General features: G+C 40.7%; 1 protein-coding gene and 1 long non-coding RNA gene across 2 annotated transcripts in view; one reads left to right on the forward strand and one right to left on the reverse strand.

Annotated features, from left to right (window-relative positions):
- LOC149247026 (uncharacterized) overlaps positions 1–1,477 on the reverse strand; it is a 101,226-nt gene extending 99,749 nt beyond the window's left edge. The window contains exon 1 of the long non-coding RNA XR_016265607.1: positions 1,140–1,477. This is a non-coding gene — a long non-coding RNA (uncharacterized LOC149247026). The remainder of the gene's footprint in view (positions 1–1,139) is intronic.
- RCK (DNA helicase ROCK-N-ROLLERS) overlaps positions 1–26,764 on the forward strand; it is a 418,165-nt gene that overhangs the window by 101,606 nt on the left and 289,795 nt on the right. Inside the window, exons 5-6 of the mRNA XM_089455815.1 lie at positions 4,329–4,365; positions 4,619–4,665. Of these exons, the coding sequence (XP_089311941.1) occupies positions 4,329–4,365; positions 4,619–4,665 (84 nt within the window). The remainder of the gene's footprint in view (positions 1–4,328; positions 4,366–4,618; positions 4,666–26,764) is intronic.

A 26,764-nucleotide genomic window follows, 5' to 3' on the forward strand; every position in this document is an offset into this window, starting at 1 on the left:
ACCTAGCAAGGGTCTTGTCTTGGGGAGGAGGGCTTAGTGCAGTGGAGAGAAAAGGTGGCTTATGCATGATTTTGCGTGACATTGAACATGCAACAGTTACGATGCTTGACCGCTAGTGAGTAACTATAACTAGACGGTAGCCAAATGAAATGCAGAACCCTGATATCTCAGTAAAATTCATGAACAATTACCTTGGAATTGGATGTGATGCAAAGGTTGCCCTGGACATTCATACGCTATGGAACTCGTTCATGACACTTCTGCTCTTGAGCAAAGATTAGTCGCATTTGAGGGTTTGGAAAGTGTTTGGACGAATGTCAAACATAAATATTAACCATAGTACCTATGGCTGCGGGTTGTTACAATCCAACGCAGAGTAGTTGTGATCCATGGTCAAAACATAACGATAGATTTTTTTTTTTTTTTTTGTTATAATAAAAAAACGTAACCATATCACCTTGTAATGGTATGTAACAAGTCATGCGACGACTATTACACAATATTTTTGGTGGTATAACAACCGTGGCAACAGGAACCATATATAATATATGGTTTGGACCTAGAGTAATGACGATAGTGAGGTTATAAAGGCTATTCCTATGCTAGATGGTAGGGATGAGTTATCAAGGATAGTCAACTTGTGACACTGTTGTAAAAGACGTGGTTTGGTGCAATGGCTTGTTTTAAAAAAACTCCTGTACTACTGCAAGATATTTGACTTAGGTAAAAAATAAAATATATGGATTATTAAATAGAAACTCATCGAGCTTATTGGTGAGGCACGCTATGAGTGGATAGGGATGAGGTAACACACGAAAGGGGGTATCCAATTTCGTCCACAGTTCAGTTCGATGCTAACACTGAAATTGTAGTTGTTGTGCCCTAGTAATAAATTGAAATATCATTCAACATGGTACAAGTTCAATTAACCGCAGGCAGAGGAATAGAGGAAACAAAGGTGGCAATACACAGTAGCCAACCCATTGAAGGTGTACAACCTGTAAGATCCTAAAGGGTTTACACGTGGATCTTATACCAGAATGTAGGGTTCTAAATTCAGAAAATTAGGAAATTAATTCAAACATTACAGACAGTGAAATTTAGGAGTAGAGTTTACCAATTAAATTCACTATACATACCTGGCTTTCGCTTTTGATGTCGATCCTGGATTGTCGTCGCTCCAAATTCGCTCCTGTTATAAAATGACCAAATCCTCCCTGCCAAATTGGGTACATTCCTTGGTACCCAACTCCAAAATACTTTGTAATTGAAGCACTTCTGCTCCGTGCCCAAAAGTTTCTAGAACAATTGCTCAAATCTCCAGTTCTGAATTCCAATTCTTTAACGCCAAATTCCAATCTTCAGTTTAGAATTTCAATCTTCCGTTTCCCCCTCCTTCCTTTCCCGTTCTTTGCATACTTGTATAAGTATCTTTCCTAGGCGGTCGCCGCCTTCTTCCACCGCTCTCGACAGATTTGATTTAGAGAGTCATAAGGTTACGTGTTGCTGGAAGGTGAGGTACGTAGATTTAATAGGTGTAGATATTAATATGTTTGAAATGTTTAATGGATAACTTTTACTTTTAAATTTAAATTTTATATATATATATATTAATATGTTTGTGATGTTAATTATCAAAATTAACTTTATAAATTTTAATTATAATATTTAAATAAAGTGAATATTTATATATATTTTATAATTATTAACTTATAGCTTTAATATTATGGTGATCAATACTTATATTAATCGGATGGAGAGTATTAATTTTATTCATTAATCTTATACTTATGAAATATTTATTATGTATATTCTGAGTGTCAAATTTTAGGTAATATCTCCCTTCTTAATCATTTTTTTTTCTATGTAAGACTAATTCTATTAATAAAAACAAAAAATAAAGTTACAACGAGGCCCCGCCTCTACCTTTGTTTCTAGAGTTCATCAAAACAGTCGAAACTGCCCCAGATTGGGGAAACCAGCTTGACATTGCAAAAAATAACCAACATATAGCCCTGAACTGTCATCAACGGACATCCATACTTCGAACAACAGAAAAAGATACAACTCAACATTTCTGGACTCGACAACAGAACAACAAAATCATTGATCAGACAATCAAACTGCAAAAACATCAAATGACTGGACCAACCCGTCATCAGCAGAAGGCAGATCTGGCTCGTGGGTGGCAACGAATGCCACGTGGCGTCACTTGTTGTCTTCCTCGTCAGGTGTCTCCTTGACCACGAGGCAGGCATATTGGTCCCATACTATACCTTTCCCCGCCACATCGCCCTTCTCAGCACCACCTGGCGGCTCCTCTACATGCTGGGTGCCGCTTGAGCTGCCAGCAAACCCCACCGTCAAAGCTGCGCCTACAGAGCTGCCACCAGCCCACTGTATGTCGCCTTCGTGAGCTTCTCCTCCATGCATTCTGCTATGACTGGAGCTTTGGCCATCGTCCTTCAGTTTTTTCTCATGACCCCATCCCAAATCCGGAATTCGCACCTCCTGTGAGTGCTCTTCAGAATTTCTTGCTTGTTCACTGTTCAGCTCATCTTCTTCAGTGAAGACGATGGTCACATTGGCAGTTATAATGGGTCTATTTAGACGGCTTTGGAACTTGAATTGGGTAGCATGAGGGACAGGGCCATGATGCAGCTGAGGAATTGTAGAATGGAGCTTGAAATCGTTGGGCGGAGCCATTGATGCCATCCCTTGCCCCCGCCCGCTGCGCGTATGGGGATGTCTAAGCGGTGACCTGGGAGGAGGTGGGTTTTCCTGGTGCTGAGGAGGAGAGGGGGGAGCCGAGCTCTGCGCTGCCTGAGGGCGAGCGCTGCCACCTCGAGTTCCTCCACGACGACTCCTCATTCGGTGCCTGACCATACCCGTGAGGTCGGAGAGCAAATTAGCAGGATAAGCAGTCGGGAGGGGAGACTGGTTGTGAAAACAGGGCTCCTGAGCAGGATTTACAGGGCAGAGCTTGGAGTGGGAGAAATGGTGCCCATTTCCAAGATCAATGCAACAGAGGTGCCAACAACGTCTCCCTGTAGCTGTTCTGCTACAAGAAAATTCGGCCTGCGGCGGACAATAGCTAAGGAGCGGGGGATGAACTGAAGGTTCAGGGGACGCCATTCTAATTTCAACTGTTTCCAGCTCTCGGCCTGATGGGCCATTTATTGCAACATGCACGCTGGCCAGGTTTCGTCTGCGATGAGCCTGGATCAGAGCGCGTTTCACCGCCTGGCAGGTCCTTGCGTCGGCAGTCCTAATGGTGTCCATTAATGTTCTTGGGATACACCCGCATCTGGGTCCCTTCTTAATCATTTTAGTTACTCAACCCCTTTATTATTAATTTAAACATTTTTCATAATTATTTAATAGTATATTAGTGCAAGGCATGCGATGTATGCATATTTAGCTATCATATGCATACATGGTATACATGCTAATATCCTTTTGCCTATAAATCGAAAAATGGGTCATTACAAATCCCTATCATTATCGGACATTGTGATGGATCTTAATGTAATGACACATATCTAAATGTGGTGTCATGGATCCTAAGAAAAATGGCATGAATTATAATGTTTATATATCTCTTTATTCCTTGGTATATGAAACCCATGGTAGTAGCGCAAATCCCAATGAAGTACACACATTTTGAGGCATAGTGCACAAATCCCAATGTAGTGGGGCATACTTTGAAATGGGTCTATGAATCTAGTACATGATCACTAATGTTGCAATGATTCACTGATTTGACAATAGCGCAAGGATTATTGATTCAAACACAACTTCTCATTTAATTAACTTCTCATTCAAGAGGTATTGACCCTAAATCTCCATCTACCTTCTATATATTGTCGGAAGAGATAGGAGTGAAAATCATGAACCTTAGTGCATGAATAGTAGGTTAGAATGGGGTTATTAAAGTTGATCATTTTCCTTGCTAGCATAGATTAGAGTTAGCTGCATGTCATTCATATGGATAGAACACATCTAAGCAAGTTAAGAACTTGCTGTTGTGCATATAATGCTAGCCCCTTATAAATCTGCACAATCCATGGGTTGATAATTAAGCAGAAATTGAAGGATTCAGTAGATATATTGCAGCAATTCTTTGGCCCAATACATATATTACTTTTCTTGCATTAGAGTCATATTGAATTCAGTCTCATTTTATATCCTCTTCACTGCTGGAGAAGTGCCTAGTATTTTCATGCTTCTTTATTGGATTTTTATCCTTGTAAAGCGATATAATACTGTTTTAAAATCAATATTTTATTCATATTACTAAGCCTACTTTTGTTGTAATCTATTTGCAGCGGAATGGCTTATGGTTCCTAACGAAGGAGTAAAAAGGTTAGATATTTGATTTTGTATAGATGTTGATGACTTAGTAATATTTTCTGACCTAGTAACATTTAGAAAAAATATCTTTTTAATTCAAGTGTGTGTTACTACATAAATTGGGTTTCAATTGTTAACCAATTTTGGTCATTGCGGTCCATTAATACACTCTCTCTCTCTACACACACACACATATATATCTTAAATTCATCAATTATTTTTATTATTATTTATATGTTTAATTTTTTTTTCATGTATGCAACAGTTTTGGAGAAGAAATGAGGCCTGTAAAGTTAACAACTAGAGTCTTTGGTATGAAGAAAAAAATCTCCTCGTTCTCCCCATAAATTTAATTACGATTCATGCTGGCTTTGAGAAATAATAGATTAGTTATGGTTTATTCTGACAAGTGGCATGGTTCTATTTTAGCAATCATTTCAAACTGCTGTTCTCTCCATATAAAACATTTGTTTCTGTGATTGTCACAAACTGTCTTTGTTGTAACATATAAAACGATAAAATAAAAGATGTTAAACCAAGCTTGACCAATGTGAGATGGGCTAAGTTTAGAGGGAGGTCAGAGATCAATAGTTGGGTAATACTATCCAACAAAGTTGTCTTGGGTAAACATGTGCCTAAAACAAGCATAATCAATTCATGCCATTCTCAAAGAATCAGACTATTTTGTGAAGATCATAATAGTATATTAAATGGAAATCTTAAATCTCTGACATGATCATGATCACATTAAATCTATTCTTTGCCTTATGCCTCAGTTGAAGAAATCTGTCATTTTCTCATTGTGTCTCAGACAACCTCATCTTATTTGGAAGTAATGAAGAGATGGGAAACCATAATTTATTGTGCATATAAACTGGTAAGTTGGCATCTATAACCATCAAGAAAGGACCACTTCATGTTATTATAAAATAGTAGGGAAAATTCTTCACATAATTTCATTTTTTTATTACAAGGAAGGTATCTGGTGCATGATAGGTAGTCTATAGAAAAGTCTCCATCAATGTTAAAGAAAAGGGTTTGGGCTGTCCTGACTAGTTATTAATTTCATATGTGACTTTTAGAGTAGTTTTTAACAGAAAAATCTATCCTGGAAAAAAATGGTTATGGTGCTTTCAATGCATTTTCTAATCATATTTATAGCAACATGGTGAAGAGGTTTTGTTACCCACCAAACGTGGTTGACCCCATAGGTGAAATTTTTCTCTTATCATCTCTTCTAGTTGGCCTACCAACAATCCCCGAGTCCTGACAACCATTAGTAGCCGATGGCAATGTGCCATTCATATCTTCACCACCTGCATCGGTCATATGTTTTTCTCGCCCATTTGGCAAGAGCACATGATGGAAGGTGGGCTTCCGATCAAAAGGTACTTTATTCATTTTGCAATCGGGTGCTTATGCTTGTTTGTATTTTGGGAATTTGACATGGATTATTGGGTAACCCAAAAGAAAGAGTGGTTTTGACCATCATCTTGTTCCCTCACCTGAAATGGGGGGTTAAATTTTTCATCCTAGTCCAGTGGAACCTCCCCTAATGGCCCAATGGGTATAGGAGGGGCACTACTTAGGAAACCCTGATTGAGATAGCGTAGCCCCATTTTTCCCTATACCGAAATTACCACTTTCCGTCTTACGTTACTGTTGAAAATTGGCAGCTGAGAGAGCAATTTCCCCATTAGGGAAGCCCAACAAACCCTAAGGAGACCCCAATTGCCCTTGGAAAAATTAAATTTGCACTTGGAAAATTATTTTTGTTGTTGGACCAAGTCATCTCAAAAAGTACAAGTCGGCCTAAAGGAGAAATTCGACCTCCTAAATCACATATAAATACACCTAACTTGGCATCACTTAGAGGCATCACATCACACATAAAATCATCTTTTATTGGTTCAATCTTCTTTGAAAATTGCAGGTCCGAGTTCACACATGCGAAGGAGAGAGAGAGACACTTCTGTTTGATTGTGTTGACTTTATGTTTTTGGCCCTCTTTGACCAATGTTGACTTTGGGTGTTTTGACTTGGTTTGACCAATTTTTGGATTTGTTCTGTAAGGCCGCATTCAATGAGCTGTTGACCGAAGTTTTCTAGGCACATTGACCATCTTTGACCATAGATTTGAGGCTAGGGCTAACCGCAGGTCAACTGTTGACCTGGAATGAATTTTTGGAGGAATTTTGGAGCTGTTTTGACTGAGTTTGTGTTAATTTTAGGCAACAATGGTATGTTCTATGCTTTAGAGCAATTTTACTTCAATTTCTTTATTAGCTTAGTATCAATATTCAGATTAGCAATCACATTAACATGATAGTAAAATGCAGATAGAACATAAACATAAATAGTAGAAGACAAGCCAAGACAAGAGGACATAAGATGTGGCACTAGCGAGGGACAAACCCCAATGTGGGGAAACCCTTGGTCAAATCTTCTTTTAGTCTTCAATAGTTCAACAGAGAGAGATAATACAATTTACAAATCTGATAATTTATAACAGCGGCCAAAGAGCCCTAACCAGAAAAGTCAACGTTGGTCAATAGGGCAGATTTGACCCTCAGCAAATTGGTCAACTTCATTCAACTTCGGCTTCCAAACAGTAAGATAAAACAACCCTCAAAATAGTCAAATTTAGCCCAGTCAAAGTCTGGTCAAACAGCCCTAGTTGCAGTGAATGCTAGTCAACAGTCAATGTTTAGACTCGATTTTTGTGCCCAGAAATGCGGCTTGCCCAAACAGATAGCACTCACAAAAACACAGTCAAAGGAGGTCAGCGCATGCTGGTCAATGCTTGGTCAACCTGTCCAGAAATTCGGTCTCCTGAAATTTCGACCTCTTGAAATTTCAGCCTCCTGAAATTTCTGACGTGTCGAGAGAGAGAGTCCCAAAAATCCCTACCCAATCAATGAGGAGAGAGAGAGAGAGAGAGAGAGAGAGAGAGAGAGAGAGAGAAGTGTGAAGATGAGTGTGTAGAAGTGTGAAGATGAGTGTGTCCAAATGAGGCTAAGTCACATTCTATTTATATGCAACGTTGAGGATGAATAGACGTATTGTTGGGTTTCTGAGGCTACATAAGTTTGTTGGCCGACCTCGACAATTTGACCATAATCAAAATAAATTCATAACTTTATTTGTACATGTCAGAATGTGATGATATTTAGATCAATCCTACACTTCTCGGAGAGAGGAACCTAAGAAAAATATCAACTGTCATAAATAAGATGACCCATGTGGAGTTTGGCCCTAGTTGCCAATTTTAACACTCTCTCTCAACTAGGGAGAACTCCATCTGCTAATCCATCTGCCAATTTGTACTATTTTTGCCATCAATGCACTGCTCTGCACTGCTGAACTATGAAGAAGAAGAAGTGATCAAGAATGTATCATACCATTCTCTATTGACCCGAAGTCAGTCCCAATCAAAGGAGAGTGTGTCATACCACTCTTATTGACCCGAAGTCAGTCCCAATCAAAAGAGAGTGTCTCATACCAATCTTACTGACCCGAAGTCAGTTCCAATTGATCCTAGATCAATATTGGTCATCCTAGCATAGGGAGTACGGTAGTACACAATGCGTCCATCAGTAGTACTATGGTTCCTATCCTCATTTCCCTACTCATTGGCCAGATGAGAGGTTCTTCCCATGAGTCCCAGACTGCATGGGTAGGATGTCTCAGTAGGAGAAGGATGAACCACTCACCTTGTACACAAAAAACCACTCGGGGAAGGCTGAAACACTCACCCTATGGTTGCTCATCGCTCCAAGAAGTACCCCAAGCCACCGGAGCTCCCAAAGCTCAGTGTCCATATCATACAGGACCCTCATAAGAGGGTCTCTCCACGACTCCAAGTCATTGTTGGAAGGCCAAGAACTTTAACTTCCCTAGGGGCTTTGTCAGAATATCGGTGACCTGCTCATCAGTCCCAATGTGATGGAGCCTTATTGCTCCTCGTTGTACCATATCCTGGATAAAGTGGTACTTGATATCTATATGCTTGGAGCGATCATGAAACACGGGATTCTCTGATAATCGGATCCCACTCTGGTTGTCGCAAAGGATCACGGTGGTATCCATCACATGTCCAAACAACTCACTGAAGAGCTTCCTCAACCAGATAGCTTCACAGGAGGCCATACTAGCAGCTATGTATTCGGCCTCGGCAGTGCTCAAGGCAACCGATTTCTGCTTCCTGCTCATCCAGGATATTAAAGAAGAACCCAAAGAAAAACAACGTCCATAAGCGCTCTTGCGATCCACCACACTGTCGGCCCAATCAGCGTCAGAATAACCACGCAGCATCACATCTTCGGCAGCATATCTTAGTCCATGAGTGATTGTGCCCCGAAGATATCTCAGAAGATTCTTGGCACCAATCCAATGTATATGATGAGGCTCAACCATATATTGGCTCAATGTGTTAACTGCAAAACATATGTCTCGACGCGAGTTCACTGAGAACATCAGTGCTCCTATGAGTTGACGATACTCAGAAGCATTTCCCAATTCAGGTCCAACAACACTACCACGTAACTTCTTAAAGTTAAGTTCCATCGGAGTAGTCATAGGCTTGCAGTCCACCATCCCAAATCTTTCCAATATCTCCACAACATATTTTCCTTGAGAGAGTAAAATTTCACCTGGCTTTTGCCATACCTGCAACCCTAGGAAATAGTGCATCGGTCCTAGGTATTTCATCTCAAATTCAGAGGTCAACTCCCTCTTACATTTGTGAATGAGAGGGTCTGCACTTCCATTGGCTCCATGCTTGATTTTGTAGATCCACTTAGAGGTGACAATTGGTTTGTCCTGGGGTCTAGGGACCACATCCTAGATCTCATTCTTCATAATTGACTTGTATTCTTCATTCCTATCATCCTTCCACACTTTATGCTTCACGACTTCTTTGAATGACGAAGGCTCATTTTGAATGATAATGCTCATAGCGATCAAATATCCTTTGAAACCTATTCGGCTTCTTGCTTTCACGGAAAGTCCCCCTTGGTGCAATGTGTCTCTCGGCATCTTCAAGAGTCTCCCTAAGCCATGAGGGTCTCCTTTTGGAGGAGGAGGGCTCATGAGGAGGAGGATCAATAGGATCCATAGGCTCATCAACATCAGGCATCATTTCATCTTCTTTTGCACGCTGATTTCCGGTGTCAACTTCTTGTTGAAGTTTCTAAATTTACTTAGTTTAGAAACCCTTCATGCACTTTTTCTGATTTATTCCTACCTACTTGTTATTTTTCTTTTAACAAGTTATTTACAAAGTAAATACTGAAAATAAACACCAGTGCATGCTCAACATATTACAGATCAATAACTAAAAGAAACAAGAACAAACACACCACATGACACCATTATTTTTGGACAAATGTCCCCGGAAAAACCCAATGCGGGAAAACCGGTGCAACTATCTGAGCGTTTTCTTATTAAGCAATATCAGAGTTCAATCTGGGTGTCGAAATTGGCCTACCCGATAGAGAATTTCCTTAGCAGCTATATCTCACAGTTTGAGAGAAATCTCCTGGCTGAAACCCCGAAAAACCCTTCCAGTAGCTCCTCAGCACAAAACTGCTCTGCAACCCCAGCGTCTGCCCAATCTGGATTGCGTCAGCCCCTCTCTGTCTCACGCTGGCCCTGTATCAGCGTTTCTTGGCTTGCGTCAGCCCCTCTCTGTCTCACGCTGGCCCTGTATCAGCGTTTCTTGGCTTGCGTCAGCCCCAGGAGGCCCTGCGTCAGCTCTGGGAGCCTCTGCATTAGCTACGCTGGCCCCTCTGGTGCTCTGCGCAACACTTGGCTACCTTTGCGTGGCCCTGCGTGAGCCCTTGCTGGCTTTGCGTCACTCTCCTTGGCTGCTGCGCTGCTCTCTCGGCACAATCTCTGCCTTCTCTGTTTCTCTGTACTCAATGCCCCTCAGCTGCTCTCCCGATCACTGATTCTATCTTTCTTAGCAAACCCTGCTCTAGAGAATAGAATGGCTGATCATCTGGTGTGCTCTCCAAGTGACCCCTAAGCCTCCTCTTATACTTGTCCTGTTGACATCTCAACGATCGAGATTAAGTCCCTAATCAACGACTAAGATTAGATCTGGCTTGATCCATGTCTTTTGGACCACTCTAGCACAGATTCATATTAATATACATTAATATTTTATTTCCCCTAAGTTTAGACTTAGGGACTCCATTAAAAATATTAATTATTTTAATATCTCCTTATTTTTTTAGAATCTGTCCAAACCCTTTCTGGGTATTGGAGATCTCATGTGCCCTAACCTCTCCACCAAATTTCGTGGCTAGAACACATCTGGTGCTATCCCAAATCAACACTTCTTTGTCTTTCCTTAGGATAGGAAGGTTGTTGATCTTCCTAAGGGCCATATCTTCGTAGAATGTGACATTATGACTTATCTCAACTTCCTTTTGACCAACTACATAAATTCTATATTCCTTAGAATTTTCACTATAGCCCATAAAGATTCCTTTCTTCCTGGATGCGCCCAATTTGCTTCTTTTCTCTTTCGGCACATGAAAATATACGGGACTTCCAAAAATTCTAAAATGAGAGACATCGGGTTTCTTACCAAGGAACATTTCTTCGGGAGTCTTGGATTCCAATGCTTGATGAGGGCATTCGTTTTGAACATACACAATGGTATTTGCAGCTTCAACCCATAGGAACTTTAGAAGGCCTTCATCATGAATCATGACACGAACTGCTTCTACAATAGAACGATTCTTCCTCTCAGCCACACCATTGTGCTCAAGAGTGTATGGCCTTGTAGTCTCCCTCTTAATGCCAACTTCTCTGGAATAATCTTGAAATTCATTGGTGTTAAAATTGGCAACTAGGGCCAAACTCCATGTGGATCACCTTATTTATGGCTTCTGCTATTTTTCTTAGATTCCTCTCATTGAGAGGTGTAGGATTGATCTAAAGATCATTCGATTTCGATAAGTATTTATGGAGATATGAATTTATTTTGATTATGGACAAATTGTCAAGGTCGGCCAACAAACTTATGTAGGCTCAGAAGCCCAACAGTCACGTCTATTCATCCTCAACATTTGCATATAAATACAAGGAGCATTATCCTCATTTGGACAATTCAATTCACTCATCTTCTCTCTCTCTCTCTCTCCTATGCATAAAAGGAGCCTGTCTCTCTCTCACACGTGTCGCTGAAAGGAAGACGTCCCAGGGCAAAGAAGACGCAGAAAGGAGGACGCTAGGGCAGCAGGTCATCTCTTTAACCAGCGTTGACCATCCAGAAGTGCGGATTGGGTGTGGTTGCTTCTCCTAGGCAGGCTGCAATTTTTGGCACGAAAATCGAGGTGATCTAACCTCTGGTTTGACCGGTGTTGACTGCCCTAGTTTAGGACTGCAGTTGACTTCAGAAATCTGCAAATTGACTGTACTTTTGGGGCTGTTAAAGGGCTTTTTTTCAGGCTGTTCGAAGACAAGTTGACCGGAAATTGACCAAGCATTTTAGAGGTCAATTTCAGCTAGTTTGACCAAGTTTGACTTTGCTGATCTAGGGTTTGCTACTGCTGATATAAAATTACAGAATTAAGATTTTGTACTAGTTCTCTCTGTGAACTATTGAAGATAAAAGAAGATTTGATCAAAGGGTTTCCTCGCATTGGGTTTTGTCCCTAGCTAGCTGCCACATCTTGTGTCTCTCGTCTTGGCTTGTTTTGTGTTGATCATTTAATGTTCTATCTGCACTTTACTTGATGTATATGTGATTGCTAATCTGTGGCTAATAAGAAGAAAAATAAGTAAACTGCTCTAAGCATAGAACATACCATAACTTAACATGGTATTAGAGCTGAGGTGAAGACAAAGCAAGAGCAAGAGCAAGAGCAATCACTGAAGAGAAGGTTGGCAAGGCTATCTAAAATAAATCATGGGGTCCTCAACACACTTCCTTGTTGAAGACAAACTCCGTGAGAAGTCTGAATATCACGGATGGAAGATGTCTCTTGATTTAACATTAGAAGAACAGGAAGTGTTGGACCATGTGAGAGGCAGACTTGTTGAGCCTCAATCAAATGCATCCACTGCTGCTATGAACAAATGGACCAAGGGAGAAGTCAAAGCAAGGAAGATCATCGGGGACTCTATCGACAAGCGCTTGGTGGCCTATGTTTCCGAGCTGAACACCTCCAAGGAAATCTATGTAGACTGGTGAGTTTATTTAAAGTTAATGATGCAAATCAAGTCTTGTTTCTTAGAAATAAGTTGAAGGAAATTAAGAAGGGCAAAGATGAGAGTATGCAAGCATATTTCTTAAGAATCACCGAGATCAAGAACGATCTCCTATCTATTGGGGAAGTAATTCCTGACAAGGAAATGGCACTCACAACTCTTGGAGGACTACCATTTGAATGGTATATATTCAGGACTACTCTTCTCAACAATAACATAATTCCTGGATTTGAGGAATTAATGGCCAGATGCATTCATGAAGAAAGGAGGATGGAAGAGTAAGAAATGCCCATACTTAAAGGTCATCCCTTTGCCTTTTCTTCTCATACTAAAAGAAGAAACAATTCTGGGGCTAAATTCAAAGGAAAGGCTGGACCAAAGGGTGGAAGAAAATGATGATGTTACAATTGCAATAAAACGGGTCACTATGCAAGGGAGTGCCCTGGTAAAAGGGACTCACACCGGGATGATGATCAAAATCCCTCTCAAGGCAATCAAAGGAATGGCAGGTCAAATGGCAGAGGTAAAAGAAGTGCCGAAAATCAAGGAAAAGGACGACCATTCAAGAAGGCAAAAAATTCCAGGTATGAATCTAACACTGTTAACAATAAGCAAGATGAATATTATCTACCAGCTGCTCTATCTACTACTGCTCCCTCGGACTCACTAGGAAATTGGCTTATTAATAGTGGTGCCTCAAGGCACTTGATTGGTTACAAAGAAGCTCTCTATAATCTGATAGAGAAAGAAACCAACCTGGAAATTGTTCTTGGAGATAATTCAAAATATCCCGTGAAAGGCGTAGGAAATGTCACTCTTCAGTTGAATCAGGGTTATACCATCCACTTACAAGATGTATTATATGTACCTGATCTAAAAAAGAACCTGGTGTCCATTTCGATAATGGAAGACAAAGGCTACAACGTGGCTTTCAACAATGGCAAGGTACGTGTATGGAAAAAGAACTTTAAAGATGCTTTTACTTTTGGGTTTCGAGTTAATTCATTATATTAGGTCAGAGGAAGTCCACTGGGTGTCATGTCTTGTGACACATCTCTTCAGTCCGAACTATGGCATCGGAGGTTTGCTCACCTTCATTATAAAGCTCTACCCAATGTAAGAAAAATGGTGACCGGGATGCCCGAGTTCAGATTAGAGCAAGAAGGTGTATGTCCAGGGTGTGCCGAAGGAAAGCTCAAAAGAGACCATTCCCCTCAAGCCAAAGCAAGACCTCCGATATATTGCAGTCGGTTCACTCAGACATATCCGATATGATGCCTGTGAACTCCTTGGGAGGATATTTATATTACCTCACTTTTACAGATGATTATTATTGCAAGACTTGGATATACTTCTTGAAAAAGAAGGATGAAGTGTTCTCCTAGTTTCGACACTCCGAAGCCTGGATCGAGAATCAAATTGAAAAGAAGATCAAGACCCTAAGAACTGATAATGGGACTGAATATGAATCCAATGAGTTTCATGACTTTTGTAAAGAGGCTGGCATTAAGAGGGAGACTACTACACCATATACTCCTGAGCAGAATGGTGTGGCAGAAAGGAAGAATCGTACAATTGTGGAAGCTGTCCGTGCTATGCTCCATGATCGAAGACTTCCAAAGTTTCTATGCGCTGAAGCTACAAATCCCGCTGTATATGTACAAAACCGATGCCCTCATCAAACATTGGGTTCCAAAACTCCTAAAGAAATGTTCACCGGTAAGAAACCTGACGTATCTCATTTTAGAATTTTTGGAAGCCCTGTATATTTTCATGTGCCGAAAGAGAAAAGAAATAAATTGGGTGCATCTGGAAAGAAAGGAATCTTCATGGGTTATAGCGAAAATACTAAGGGCTATAGAATCTATGTAGCTGGTCAAAGGGAAGTCGAGATTAGTCATGATGTCACCTTTGATGGAGATATGGCTCTTAGCAAAGTAGACAATCTTCCTACTTTAAGCGGATCTAAAGACGCTGACACTGGGGAACCGAAGGAAAAGGAAGATGAGACGATGCCCGATGTGGAAGAACCTATGGATCTTATTGATCCTCCTCCGCAAGAGCCTTCCTCTTCTAGGAAGAGGCCTTCATGGCTTAGGGGGACACTTGATGATGCTGAAGGACACATTGCACCCAGAGGAACCTTTCGTGAAAGTAAGAAGCCTAACAGGTATCAGGGATACTTGACCATCATGAGCACGATCATCCAAAATGAGCCTTCATCATTCACAGATGCTGTCAAGCATCAAGTATGGAAGGATGCTATGACCGAGGAATATGAGTCCATTATGAAAAACGATGTTTGGGATGTGGTCCCCAGACCCTAGGACAAAGCAGTTGTCACTTCAAAATGGCTTTACAAGATAAAGCATGCAGTTGATGGAAGTGTGGAAAAGTATAAGGTGCGTTTTGTCGCTTGTGGCTTCTCCCAAAAGGAAGGTATAGACTATGACGAGATATTTGCACCTATTTCCCGATATACTACCATCCGCTCAGTCATAGCCCTTGCTGCTTCGCAAGGATGGAACCTACATCAGATGGATGTCAAGACTGCGTTCTTACATGGTTCGATCAAAGAGGAGGTCTATGTGGAGCAACCCGAAGGATTTGAAATTTATGATCGAGAATCTCATGTGTGCAGGTTGAAGAAGGCCCTCTATGGGCTAAAGCAAGCACCCCGAGCATGGTATGAGAGGATCGATAGCTACTTGATGAAGCTGGGATTCACTAGGAGTGAAGCCGACCCTAACCTTTACTTTAAGGTTATAGATGACAAGCCTCTCATACTAGTGCTGTATGTTGACGACCTCTTTCTAACAGGTGTAAACGCTCTCATTCACGAATGTAAGAGGGAGCTGGCTTCTGAGTTCGAGACGAAAGACCTCGGACTTATGCACTATTTCCTAGGACTAGAAGTCTGGCAGAAACCATGGGAGATTTTCCTATCTCAAGGAAAATATGTGGTGAAGATATTGAAGAGATTCAGCATGGTGGACTGCAAGCTCGTAACTACCTCGATGGAACTTGACTTCAAGAAGTTAAGCGGTAGTGCTGCCAAACCTGTTTTACGAAATGCTACCGAGTATCGCCAACTTGTTGGAGCATTAATGTTCTTGGTGAACTCCCGTCCGGATATATGCTTTGTAGTCAACACATTGAGTCAACATGTGGTTGAGCCTCACCACTCACATTAGATTGGTGCCAAGAATCTGTTGAGATATCTTCGTGGCACAATCACTCATGGGTTGAGATACACTTTCGAAAATGTGAGACTACTTGGGTATACAGACGCTGATTGGGCAGGCAGTGTGGTGGACCGAAAGAGCACTTCCGGGTGTTGTTTCGCTTTGGGATCTGCCTCGATATCCTAGACGAGCAGGAAGCAGAAGTCAGTGGCTTTGAGCATTGCCGAGGCAGAGTACATTGCTGCTAGCATGGCCTCCTGTGAGGCAGTCTGGTTGCGAAATCTCTTCAGTGAGCTATTTGGATTTACATTGGATACCACCGTGATTCTGTGTGACAAGCAGAGCGGGATCTGTTTATCAGAGAATCTCGTATTTCATGATTGCTCCAAGCATATCGATATCAGGTACCACTATATTCGAGATATGGTGCGGCGAGGAGCAATAAGGCTCCAACATATCGGTATAGATGAACAGGTCACCGACATTTTGACAAAGCCCCTAGGAAAGGTCAAATTCCCGACTTTCCGAGAACGACTTGGTGTCATTCAGAGACCCTCTTATGAGGGTCGAGTATGATGTATTGAGCTCTGGGAGCTCCAAGGGGGCGCGGGGTACTTCTTGGAGCGACATGTGACCACAGGGCGACTCACCATCCCTTGGTGGTGCACTATGTACAGGCTAAAGGTTCAACCTTCCCCTATGACACCCTGTGGCGACTATGGAACAAGATGGTTAGTTCTTCTGTTGGCCAGGATGATTCATTCTCTTGTGGACAGGATGATTAGTTCTCCTGTCAAGGCATCCTACCCATGTAGTTTGGGACTCATGGGAAGTACCTCTCATTTGATCAATGAGCAGGGAAATGAGGATAGGGACCATAGTAGTACTATCGATGGATGCATCGTTGTATCTACCGTACTCCCTATGCTAGGATGACCTCCATTGATCTGGGATCAATGATACTGATTTGGGATTAGTGAGAGTGGTTCACACTCTGAGATTGACTTCGGGTCAGTGGAGGATGGTATGATACATCCTCGATCATTTCTTCTTCTTCATAGTTCGAGCAGAGTAGAGTGGGGTCAAGCTCTACAGGACAGTGCATTTGATGGATGGATAGCAACGACGGTCTGATAGATTGCACAGATGAAGTTCTCCCTAGTTGAGAGGGAGTGTTAAAATTAGCAACTAGGGCCAAACTCCATGTGGATCACCTTATTTATGGCTTCTGATATTTTTCCTAGATTCCTCTCATTAAGAGGTGTAGGATTGATGTAAAGATCATTCGATTCCGATAAGTATTTATGGAGATATGAATTTATTTTGATTATGGACAAATTTTCAAGATCGGCCAGCAAACTTATGTAGCCTCAGAAGCCCAACATTCACGTCTATTCATCCTCAACGTTTGCATATAAATACAAGGAGCATTCTCCTCATTTGGACAATTGAATTCACTCATCTTCTCTCTCTCTCTCCTACGCATAAAAGGAGCCTCTCTCTCTCTCTCACACACATGTGGCTAAAAGGAAGACATCCTAGGGCAAATATGACACAGAAAGAAGGACGCTAGGGCAGCAGGTCATATCTTTGACCAACATTGACCAAGCGTTGACCATCTAGAAGTGTGGATTGGGTGTGGTTGCCTCTCCTAGGCAAGCCACAATTTTTGGCACGAAAATCGAGGTGATCTGACTTCTGGTTTGATTGGTGTTGACTGCCCTAGTTTAGGACTGTAGTTGACTTCAGAAATCCGCAAATTAACTGTACTTTTGGGGCTATTCAAGGGTTGTTTTTTCAAGCTGTTCGAGGAAAAGTTGACCGGAAATTGACCAAGCATTTTAAAGGTCAATTTCAGCTAGTTTGACCAAGTTTGACTTTGTTGATCTAGGGTTCGCTGCTGCTGATAGAAAATTACAGAATTCAGATTTTGTACTATTTCTCTCTGCTGAACTATTGAAGATAAAAGAAGATTTGATCAAAGGGTTTCCCCGCATTGGGGTTTGTCCCTGGCTAGCCGCCACATCTTGTGTCTCTTGTCTTGGCTTGTTTTCTGTTGATCATTTAATGTTCTATCTGCACTTTACTTAATGTATATGTGATTGCTAATCTGTGGCTAATAAGAAGAAAAATAAGTAAACTACTCTAAGCATAGAACATACCATAACTTAACAATTGGATTCGTGCTCGGTCCCATTATCAGTCCTCAATATCTTGATTTTCTTCTCGAATTTGTTTTCGATCAAGACTTTGAAGTGTCAGAACCAAGAGAACATTTCATCCTTCTTCTTCTTCAAGAAGTAGATCCAGGTCTTGCGAGAATAATTATCCGTAAAGGTGAGATAATATAAGTATCCTCCCAAAGAGTTTACGATTAAGTTACCAGGATTTGGATACGGATACGGATCTGGATCCGGATCCGCTTGATTTTTGAAAAGCTATGATTCAGATACGGCAAGGAAACGACAAGTACGATTAATATAAATATATTTTTATAATAAAAATTTTGATATTAATGTCCAAATTTATTGTGATCACTACCCATCAACAACGATAGAGTTTATATTATTATTAATATTATCCAATTTCAAAGTGATGGCCAAGCCAGACACCAAATTGGTGTATGAGACCCCCTTGTTTGTGGGACAAGGGACCCATCTCCGTGTAGCGATTTGACTTCTAAGTCTACAAAGGCATACATACTCTACCCCCTCTAGTTTTGAACCTGTGACCTCATAGGAGGAAACACATACTCTTAACCATCAAGCCCACTCAAGCTGAATTGTGTAGATGAATTTCATGAAAAAACATACAATACTTCATAATTAAAGTAGCATTAATTATTTTATAAAAATTAAATTATAAACTATAATATATTACAAAACTATTTAAATGATAAATAATAATAATTTACTACACATATTACTTTATATGAATTAAATAATAAGCTTATAATATATAAAAGTTTAATATAAAATATAATCTACAAATTTTAAAACTTGTACATAACAAATTTGATATATTTTAAATAATTTTAATTTATAATATATATGGACAATAAAATAACAAATTTTTTATATTTTGAATAATTAATTTATAATATATATACACAAAAAAGTTACCTCTTAAAATTTTATAACATTTCTAAACTATTATAAATAAAGTATAACATATTTAAAAGATTTTAATTAAATTAATGTGAATAAAATATAGCATAGCTATAAAAGAATAATTAAATTAATATAAATAAAATATAGTATATTTATAATTAAATTATAATATTATAACATATCTAAAATATAAACACAATGTAACTAAACACAATGTAACTATACGTGTTCTTTTATAATATTTCTAAACTAATGTCAATAACATATAACAGATTTATAACTATACGTGTTCTTTTATAACATTTCTAAACTAATGTCAATAACATATAACATATTTATAACTATACGTGTTCTTATATAACATTTTTAAACTAATGTCAATTGACAATAACATATAACAGATTTATAAAGCTATAATTAAATTTATGTAAATAAAATATAACATATTTATAATTAAATTAATATTATAACATATCCAAAATATAATATGAGTTCAAATTTGTGAAATTGCATATGCCCCGCTGATAAATAAAAAACCTAGTAGCTGCGTCATACTACCAAGTCCGTAGATACCAAAACCAATGATATTAATACCAATCGTATCATTCTGGGCATCTTATTTGCTGCACATGCACGTATTGTCTGAGCTTCTAGCGAGCAACCATCCGGGTTAGAGTGCAATGCATTACCAAGATATTTTTACTCGTTAAAAAATTGTTTTCTAGCGTATCCAAGTGAATCCGGATCTGAATTTGTTTCTGATCCGAGGATCCGCGAATTCATTTTCCAGGGTGGACGGATCCGGGAACATAGGTTTACGGGCATCATACCAGATATGTCAGAGTGGATGAATTGCAATATATATGTGGTCTTGCTATTACTTGAGGGGAATGGTCCCCTTGTAAGTTTTCTTTCGGCACATCCCGGACATACACCTTCATGCTCTACTTTGAACTCGGGCATACCTGTCACCATTTGTCTCACATCGGGTAGGGCCCTATAATGAAGATGGGCAAACCTTCGGTGCCATAGTTCAGATTGTAGAGATGTGTCGCAAGACATGGCTCCCAATGGACTTCCTCCAACTTGATACAAAGTGTTAACCCTGAACCCAAGAGTAAAAGGATCTTTAAAATTTCTTTTCCAAACACATAGCTTTCCATCGATGAATGCCATCTTGAATCCTTTGTCCTCCATGGCTGAAATGGGCACTAGGTTCTTCTTGAGATCAGGTACATATAGTAATTCTTGTAAATGAATAGTGTTACCTTGATTCAATTGAAGGTTAACATTCCCTACTCCCTTCACAGGATAGGTGGCATCGTCTCCAAGGATGATCCTCCAAGTTTGTCTCCTTTTCTATTAGATTAGACAGGGCTTCCTTGTATTCGGTGAAGTGCCTTGAGGCACCACTATCAATCAGCGAATTTGCCAAAGTGTCCGGAGGAGAGGCAGTGGAGAGGGCTGATATAAGATAATACTCTTTTGGGTTATTGTTAACAACGTTCGATTCTTCATATCGAGAGTTCCTTGATTTCTTGGAGCGTCAACCATTTCCTTGATGTTCCACATTCCTTTTTCCTTTGCCATTGGACATGCCATTCCTTTGATTGTTGTTATTGAAGTTGCCCCTAGAATGATTGTGATCATCATCATGCGATGTGTCCCTTAAATTTGGACACTCCATTGCATAGTGGCCAAACTTATTGCAAACAAAGCACCTGCCCTTCCTCCCTCCCTTAGATCCAGGCTTTCCATGGAAATGACTTTTAGACCCTATATTATTTCTCCTTTTGGCGTGAGCGGAGAATGCAGTGGGGTTGCTTCTATTAGAAGGCATTTCTTGCTCCACCATTCTTGTTTCTTCTTGAATGCATCTCGACATCAATTCTTCAAACCCTAGAATTCGATCATTGTTGAGGACGGTAGTTCTAAATACATACCACTCAGGTGGGAGTCCTCCAAGGGTGGTGAGAGTAAGTTCCCTGTATGACTTCTCCAATTGAGAGTAGAACATTCTTGATCTCAGTAATACTCAAGAAATAGGATTGAATATCCTTGTCCTAGCCCTTCTTAATATCCTTCAACTTATTCTTGAGAAATAGAATTTGATTAGCATTATTAACCTTGAACATGCCGACCAACCTATTGTAGATCTCCTTGGAGGTCTTCAATTCGGAGATGTACGCCACCAGATGCTTGTCAATGGAATCCCTGATAATCTTCTTTGCTTTGACTTCAGTCCTATTGTACGTGGTCTTCGCAACAACTGGTGCATTTGAAGGAGGTTCGAAGATTTTACCCTGCACATAGTCCATCGCTTCTTTTTCTTTCAAGGTCAAATCAAGAGACATCTTCCATCCATGATAGTCAGATTTATCATGGAGCTTGTCTTCAGCCGGGGAGTAGGATGAGGAACCCATTGAACCTTTTGTCCTTGTCCAACTGTCTTTGGTGATTGCTTTTTCACCCTTGCTTGGGCTTTGTCTTCACCTCAGCGTTGATACCATGTTAATTTTAGGCAACAATGGTATGTTCTATGCTTTAGAGCAATTTTACTTCAATTTCTTTATTAGCCCAGTATCAATATTCAGTTTAGCAGTCACATCAACATGATAGTAAAATGCAGATAGTACATAAACATAAACAGTAGAAGACAAGCCAAGACAAGAGGACACAAGATTTGGCACCACCCAGGGACAAACCCCAATGTGGGGAAACCCTTGATCAAATCTTCCTTTAGTCTTCGATAGTTCAACAGAGAGAGATAGTACAATTTACAAATTTGATAATTTATAACAACAACAAAAGAGCCCTAACTAGAATAGTCAATGTTGGTCGACAGGAGAGATTTGGCCCTCAACGAATCGGTCAACTTTAGTCAACTTCGGCCTCCAAATAGCAAGATAAAACAACCCTCAAAATAGTCAAATTCAGCGTAGTCAAAGTCTGGTCAAACAACCCACTTGCGGTCAGCCCTAGCTGTAGTCAATGTTGGTCAATAGTCAATGTTTAGTCTCGATTTTTGTGCCCAGAAATGCGACCTGCCCAAACAGAGATAACCCTCATAAAAACGCAGTCAAAGGAGGTTAGCACATGCTGGTCAACGCTTGGTCAAACTGTCCAGAAATTTAGTCTCCTGAAATTTTGGCCTCTTGAAATTTCGGACATGTGGAATGAGAGAGACCCAAAAATCTGTACCCAATCAATGAGGAGAGAGAGAGAGAGAGAAGTGTGAAGATGAGTGTGTTCAAATGAGGCTAAGTCACCTTCTATTTATATGCAACGTTGATGATGAATAGATGTCATTGTTGGGCTTCTGAGCCTACATAAGTTCGCTGGCCGACCTTGACAATTTGACAATAATCAAAATAAATTCATAACTTCATTTGTATTTGTTAGAATCCGATGATCTTTAGATCAATCCTACACTTCTCGGAGAGAGGAATCCAAGAAAAATATCAACTGTGATAAGTAAGATGACCCATGTGGAGTTTGGCCCTAGTTGCCAGTTTTAACTCTTTGACTGAGGAAAAGAGGCTGTATTCTTTGATTGGTTGATTGTACTTTTTCGAGCTGTTTTGACCGTTGACCGTGGATTGGTTAGGGTTGTGTTGAATGCTATTGACTTTGACTTTGATTAAGCTAAATTTTTTCTAGAATTGATGTTTGACTAGATTTTACTTTTTGAGTCATCTTTGATTGAATATTGGATTGGTTGACTTGAAAGTCAAGGGTTTGAATTTGATTAGTTATTGGATGAACTTGGACTACGTATCTATGCTGAACATTTGATGAACATCTAAAAGAACAAGAATCTTGTTGGGTTTCCCCCTTGTGTGTTTTTTCCCTAGTCTTTGACCTAAATCTCTATGTCTAATTGATCTTCGCTGTCTTCTATTGTGCATATTGGTTACTGTTCTATCAACAATTGTTTACTGCTATTGGGTGACTGAAATTGAATTGGAAAATTGGTTGCTACTAAAAGAAGAAAATTGTTAAAGTGATTGTAACAACATAGAACATTGAAAAATTAACATGGTATTAGAGTTGACGTGTAGACAAGCCGAAGGAGACAAGAGCAATCACTCCCTTGCAGATATCTTATCTGCTACTGAAGCTCATTTGACTTGGTCAAGATGTCCACCTCATACTTCAAGATTGAGGAGAAGCTGAATGACTCATCCAACTTTGCTCCATGGAGGGCTAGGCTGGATTTGACTTTGGAAGAGAATGATGTTATGGAATATGTTGAAGGTGTTGTCCATGAAATTGCACACCAAGAAAAGTGGGAAAGATCCTCAACCCCACAAGGTGTGCTTTGAGGCAATGCTCAGTGTTGATTTTGGGTAGCATCAGATGTGCTCTAGCCTTGAAATTTGGTGGAGAGGCTATGGCACATGAGATCTCCAAGACCCATAAATCGTTTGGAGAAATTGCACACGGATGAAGAGATATTAAAATAATTAATATTTTTAATGAGTTCCTAAGTCTAAACTTAGGAAAATAAAAATATTAATGTGTATTAATATAATATGGGTGAGAAAGTTCTAAGTGACGAGGATCAAGCCAGTTCTAATCTTAGCTATTGATTAGGGACTTAATCTTGGTCGTTGAATCATCAACAGGAAAAGTATAAGAGGAGGCTTGAGGGTTAGTTGGAGACACAACAAGAGAGATCAAGAATTCGATTCTCTGGGGCAGGTTTGCTGAGGAAATCGAGTTAGTGATCAGAGTTGCAGCGAGGGGCGTTTTAACAAGGGATTTCCATCCGAGGCTGAAGAATACATAGCAAAGAGGCAATGAAGTGTTGGGAGAGACAACGCAGGTCCAAGAAGGGTTGACGTAGAGGCTGTAGGAGCTGATGCAGAGGGTCGTAGAGGCTGATGCAAAAGCCGTAGAGGCTAATGCAGAAGCCGTAAAGGCTGACACAAAAGTCGTAGAGGGCTTCAGAGGCAGCATTGGGAGACTCTGTGGGGCAGACTGAGAGAAGATCAACAAATTTGAGTAGAGGAGGGTGACGCAGATCCTGAAGGAGTGACGCAGTTTTGGAGCAGTGCTTGGAGCAACTTTCGCTGTCCAACATAGGGAACAACCGGAGTCGCTGTTGGGTTTGATCATCTAGTTGTTGATTTGTCAGAATATCTATCTCCGGATAGAGGTACTACTGTCGAGGATATTCTCTGTTGGGTGAACAAATTTTGGCACCCTAGTTGTATTCACGAAATCTGCTTAATAATACAAATCCTCTGTATGCTGCATCGGTTTTCATACATTGGGTTTTTCCAGGGACGATTGTCCAAAAATAACGGTGTCCCTTGTGTTATTGTCTCAGTTTATTTCAGTGCATGATCTGTGTATTTGTGAAAGCTACAATAGTGTTTACTTCGATGTTTATGCAATTAAATAACTTGTTAATGTAAAGAACAAGTAGGAGATTGTAAACCAGTAATTGCGATAGGGGTTTCTGATGTGTTAGATTCAGGGATCTTCACATGGTATCAGAGGGATTGTAGATCATAGGCGACTGAAGACACCAACCGAGAAATCTGAGAATTTGTAGCAGAGAAGCAGCTGTCCTGAGAGACAGCATTGTTCCAAAGCTGAAGAGGCAAGACGAGTGACGCAGTGCAAAAAGTGTGACGTAGAGGCTCACGCAGTGACTGTGTCAGCATTTTGAGTCGGGAGAGGAAGACGTAGTCGCTGGAAGGAGCCCACGCAGTAGCTGCGTCATCCAGAAGGGCCAGCGCAGGGGCAAAGGAGGGCAAACCAGGCTCACGCAGAGCCATGTCATCTTTTTGAGCCAGGAAGGATTGACGCAGTTGGCCGGGAGGAGCAGATTCAACCCACATAGTGATTGCACAGAACCTAAAGTGCTTGGATTCTTCGAGTTGCTGGGGCTAAAGGAGCTGTGCAGATTTTGATTTGAGCAGCTGGTGGGACGCTGTTTCTGTCGCTGCAGAAAAGTGTCTAAGGAGACTGAACCAAGGTAGAGGGAAGCACTACCTTGACAGATTTCTAGCTAAGAAATCTAGATTCGGGTTGTAGCGGCAAAGGAGGAATGGAGAGGAGTGATTTGACAATTGGCCGAAGGATTTCCGAGAGGGAAATCAGGACTCAGAGGGAGTCTAGAGAAGAGGAGCAGAGATGGTAGTGAATGGATAGAGGGATCAAGTTAGATTGGACGGGGCTTCCAATTTTGTCATCTGGAAGGCCAAGATCCTGGCAATCCTGGATAAACATGGCATCAAGGACTATGCCTTGAGAACAGTAGTTGTCCTAGTTGATCCTGATGCAAATGAGAAGTATGAGGCTTAGGTGCAGGCGAAATGCATGATCCTAGAAGGGGTCAAGGATCATGTAATACCACATATTCCTGAGAAGAACACAGCAAGGGAGATGTGGCGGACGCTGACCACCTTATACTAGGGCTCTTTTGTGCAATGAAAGATGTTATTGGAGAATCAACTGAGGTCATACCAAATGCAGAAAGGGGAGGAGATAGATCCCTTCCTTCTCGGGTTGCAAGGGATTCGCGACCAACTTACTTCCGTGGGGTCTACACCGGATCTAGAGTTCATGGTCAGTACTGCCCTGAATATAGTCTTCGAGGAGTGGGAGACATTTGTCCAAAGCATTTTGGGTAGAGCGACTCTCCCCAATTGGGAAGAGATGTGGGTAGCTCTTCTACAAGAAGAGCTTAGGAGATTGACCAAGGCAGGGAGTAGCAGTAATGGAGTTCGAATCAAGGAGGGGGAGGAGGATGCAACTCTCGCATCAATGGGACAACAGGGGGTTCAGAAGAGGAAAAAGAAAGACATCTCCAAGGTCAAGTGCTTCAACTGGGGGGAGATGGGACATTATGCCTCTCAGTGCCCCAGGAAGAAAGGCAAGGGAGAAGCTTTTGGCTCAAAGGCTGCTCCAGCAAAGGCGGAGAAGGATGTCGAGACTGATGACGATTGTGCCATGAGTGCTCATGCGCCTCTAGAGAAGAGGTAGGGAGACATCGAGCTGTAGTCGAAAGGACTACAAAACTAGGGGCAGGATCCTTGAGGTGACCAAACTCTTGGATCACATACGACTATGGTAGCCCTTAACGATAGTAGCATGATGACAGGCATCGGGTGGAGCAAGGTGTGATGGAGCGACAAGGCAGTGATAAAGTGCAGAAGTTTGTAGCAGCGCAGTGGAGGTTGCAGCAGTGCGAGAGGCACATAAGAGGTTGCAGTGTTGGAATTTCTAAGTCTGACACGTTAGAAACCCTTCATGCACTTTACTGATTTATTCCTACCTACTTGTTCCGTTAATTAACAAGTTATTGACCATGTAAATACTGGAAATAAATACAAATGCATGCTCAACACATTACAGATGTGGAGCAACAGGCCAAACATCAGCACAATGGATCGATGTAGAGGATCAATGTGATGCTTCTATAGTGAGGCAATACTAGAGTACATTCTTCGCTAAGAGAGAGTGTTGATTTTGAGTAGCATCGGATGTGCTCTAGCCTTGAAATTTGGTGGAAAGGTTAAGGCACATGAGATCTCCAAGACCTAGAAATGGTTTGGAGAAATCCTACTCGGATGAAGAGATATTAAAATAATTAATATTTTTAATGAGTTCCTTAGTCTAAACTTAGGAAAATAAAAATATTCATGTGTATTAATATAATATGGGTGAGAAATTTCTAAGTGACGAGGATCAAGCCAATTCTAATCTTAGTCATTGATTAGGGACTTAATCTCGACCGTTGAATCGTCAAAAGGAAAAGTATAAGAGGAGGCTTGAGGGCTAGTTGGAGACACACCAAGAGAGATCAAGAATTTGATTCTCTGGGGCAGGGTTTGTTGAGGAAATCGAGTTGGTGATCAAAGTTGCAGTGAGGGGCAG

Source organism: Pinus tabuliformis, chromosome 7 (assembly GCF_031772625.1).
Source record: "Pinus tabuliformis cultivar Carrire ecotype Pingquan chromosome 7, CPIR1, whole genome shotgun sequence".
NCBI classification, from domain to species: domain Eukaryota; kingdom Viridiplantae; phylum Streptophyta; class Pinopsida; order Pinales; family Pinaceae; genus Pinus; species Pinus tabuliformis.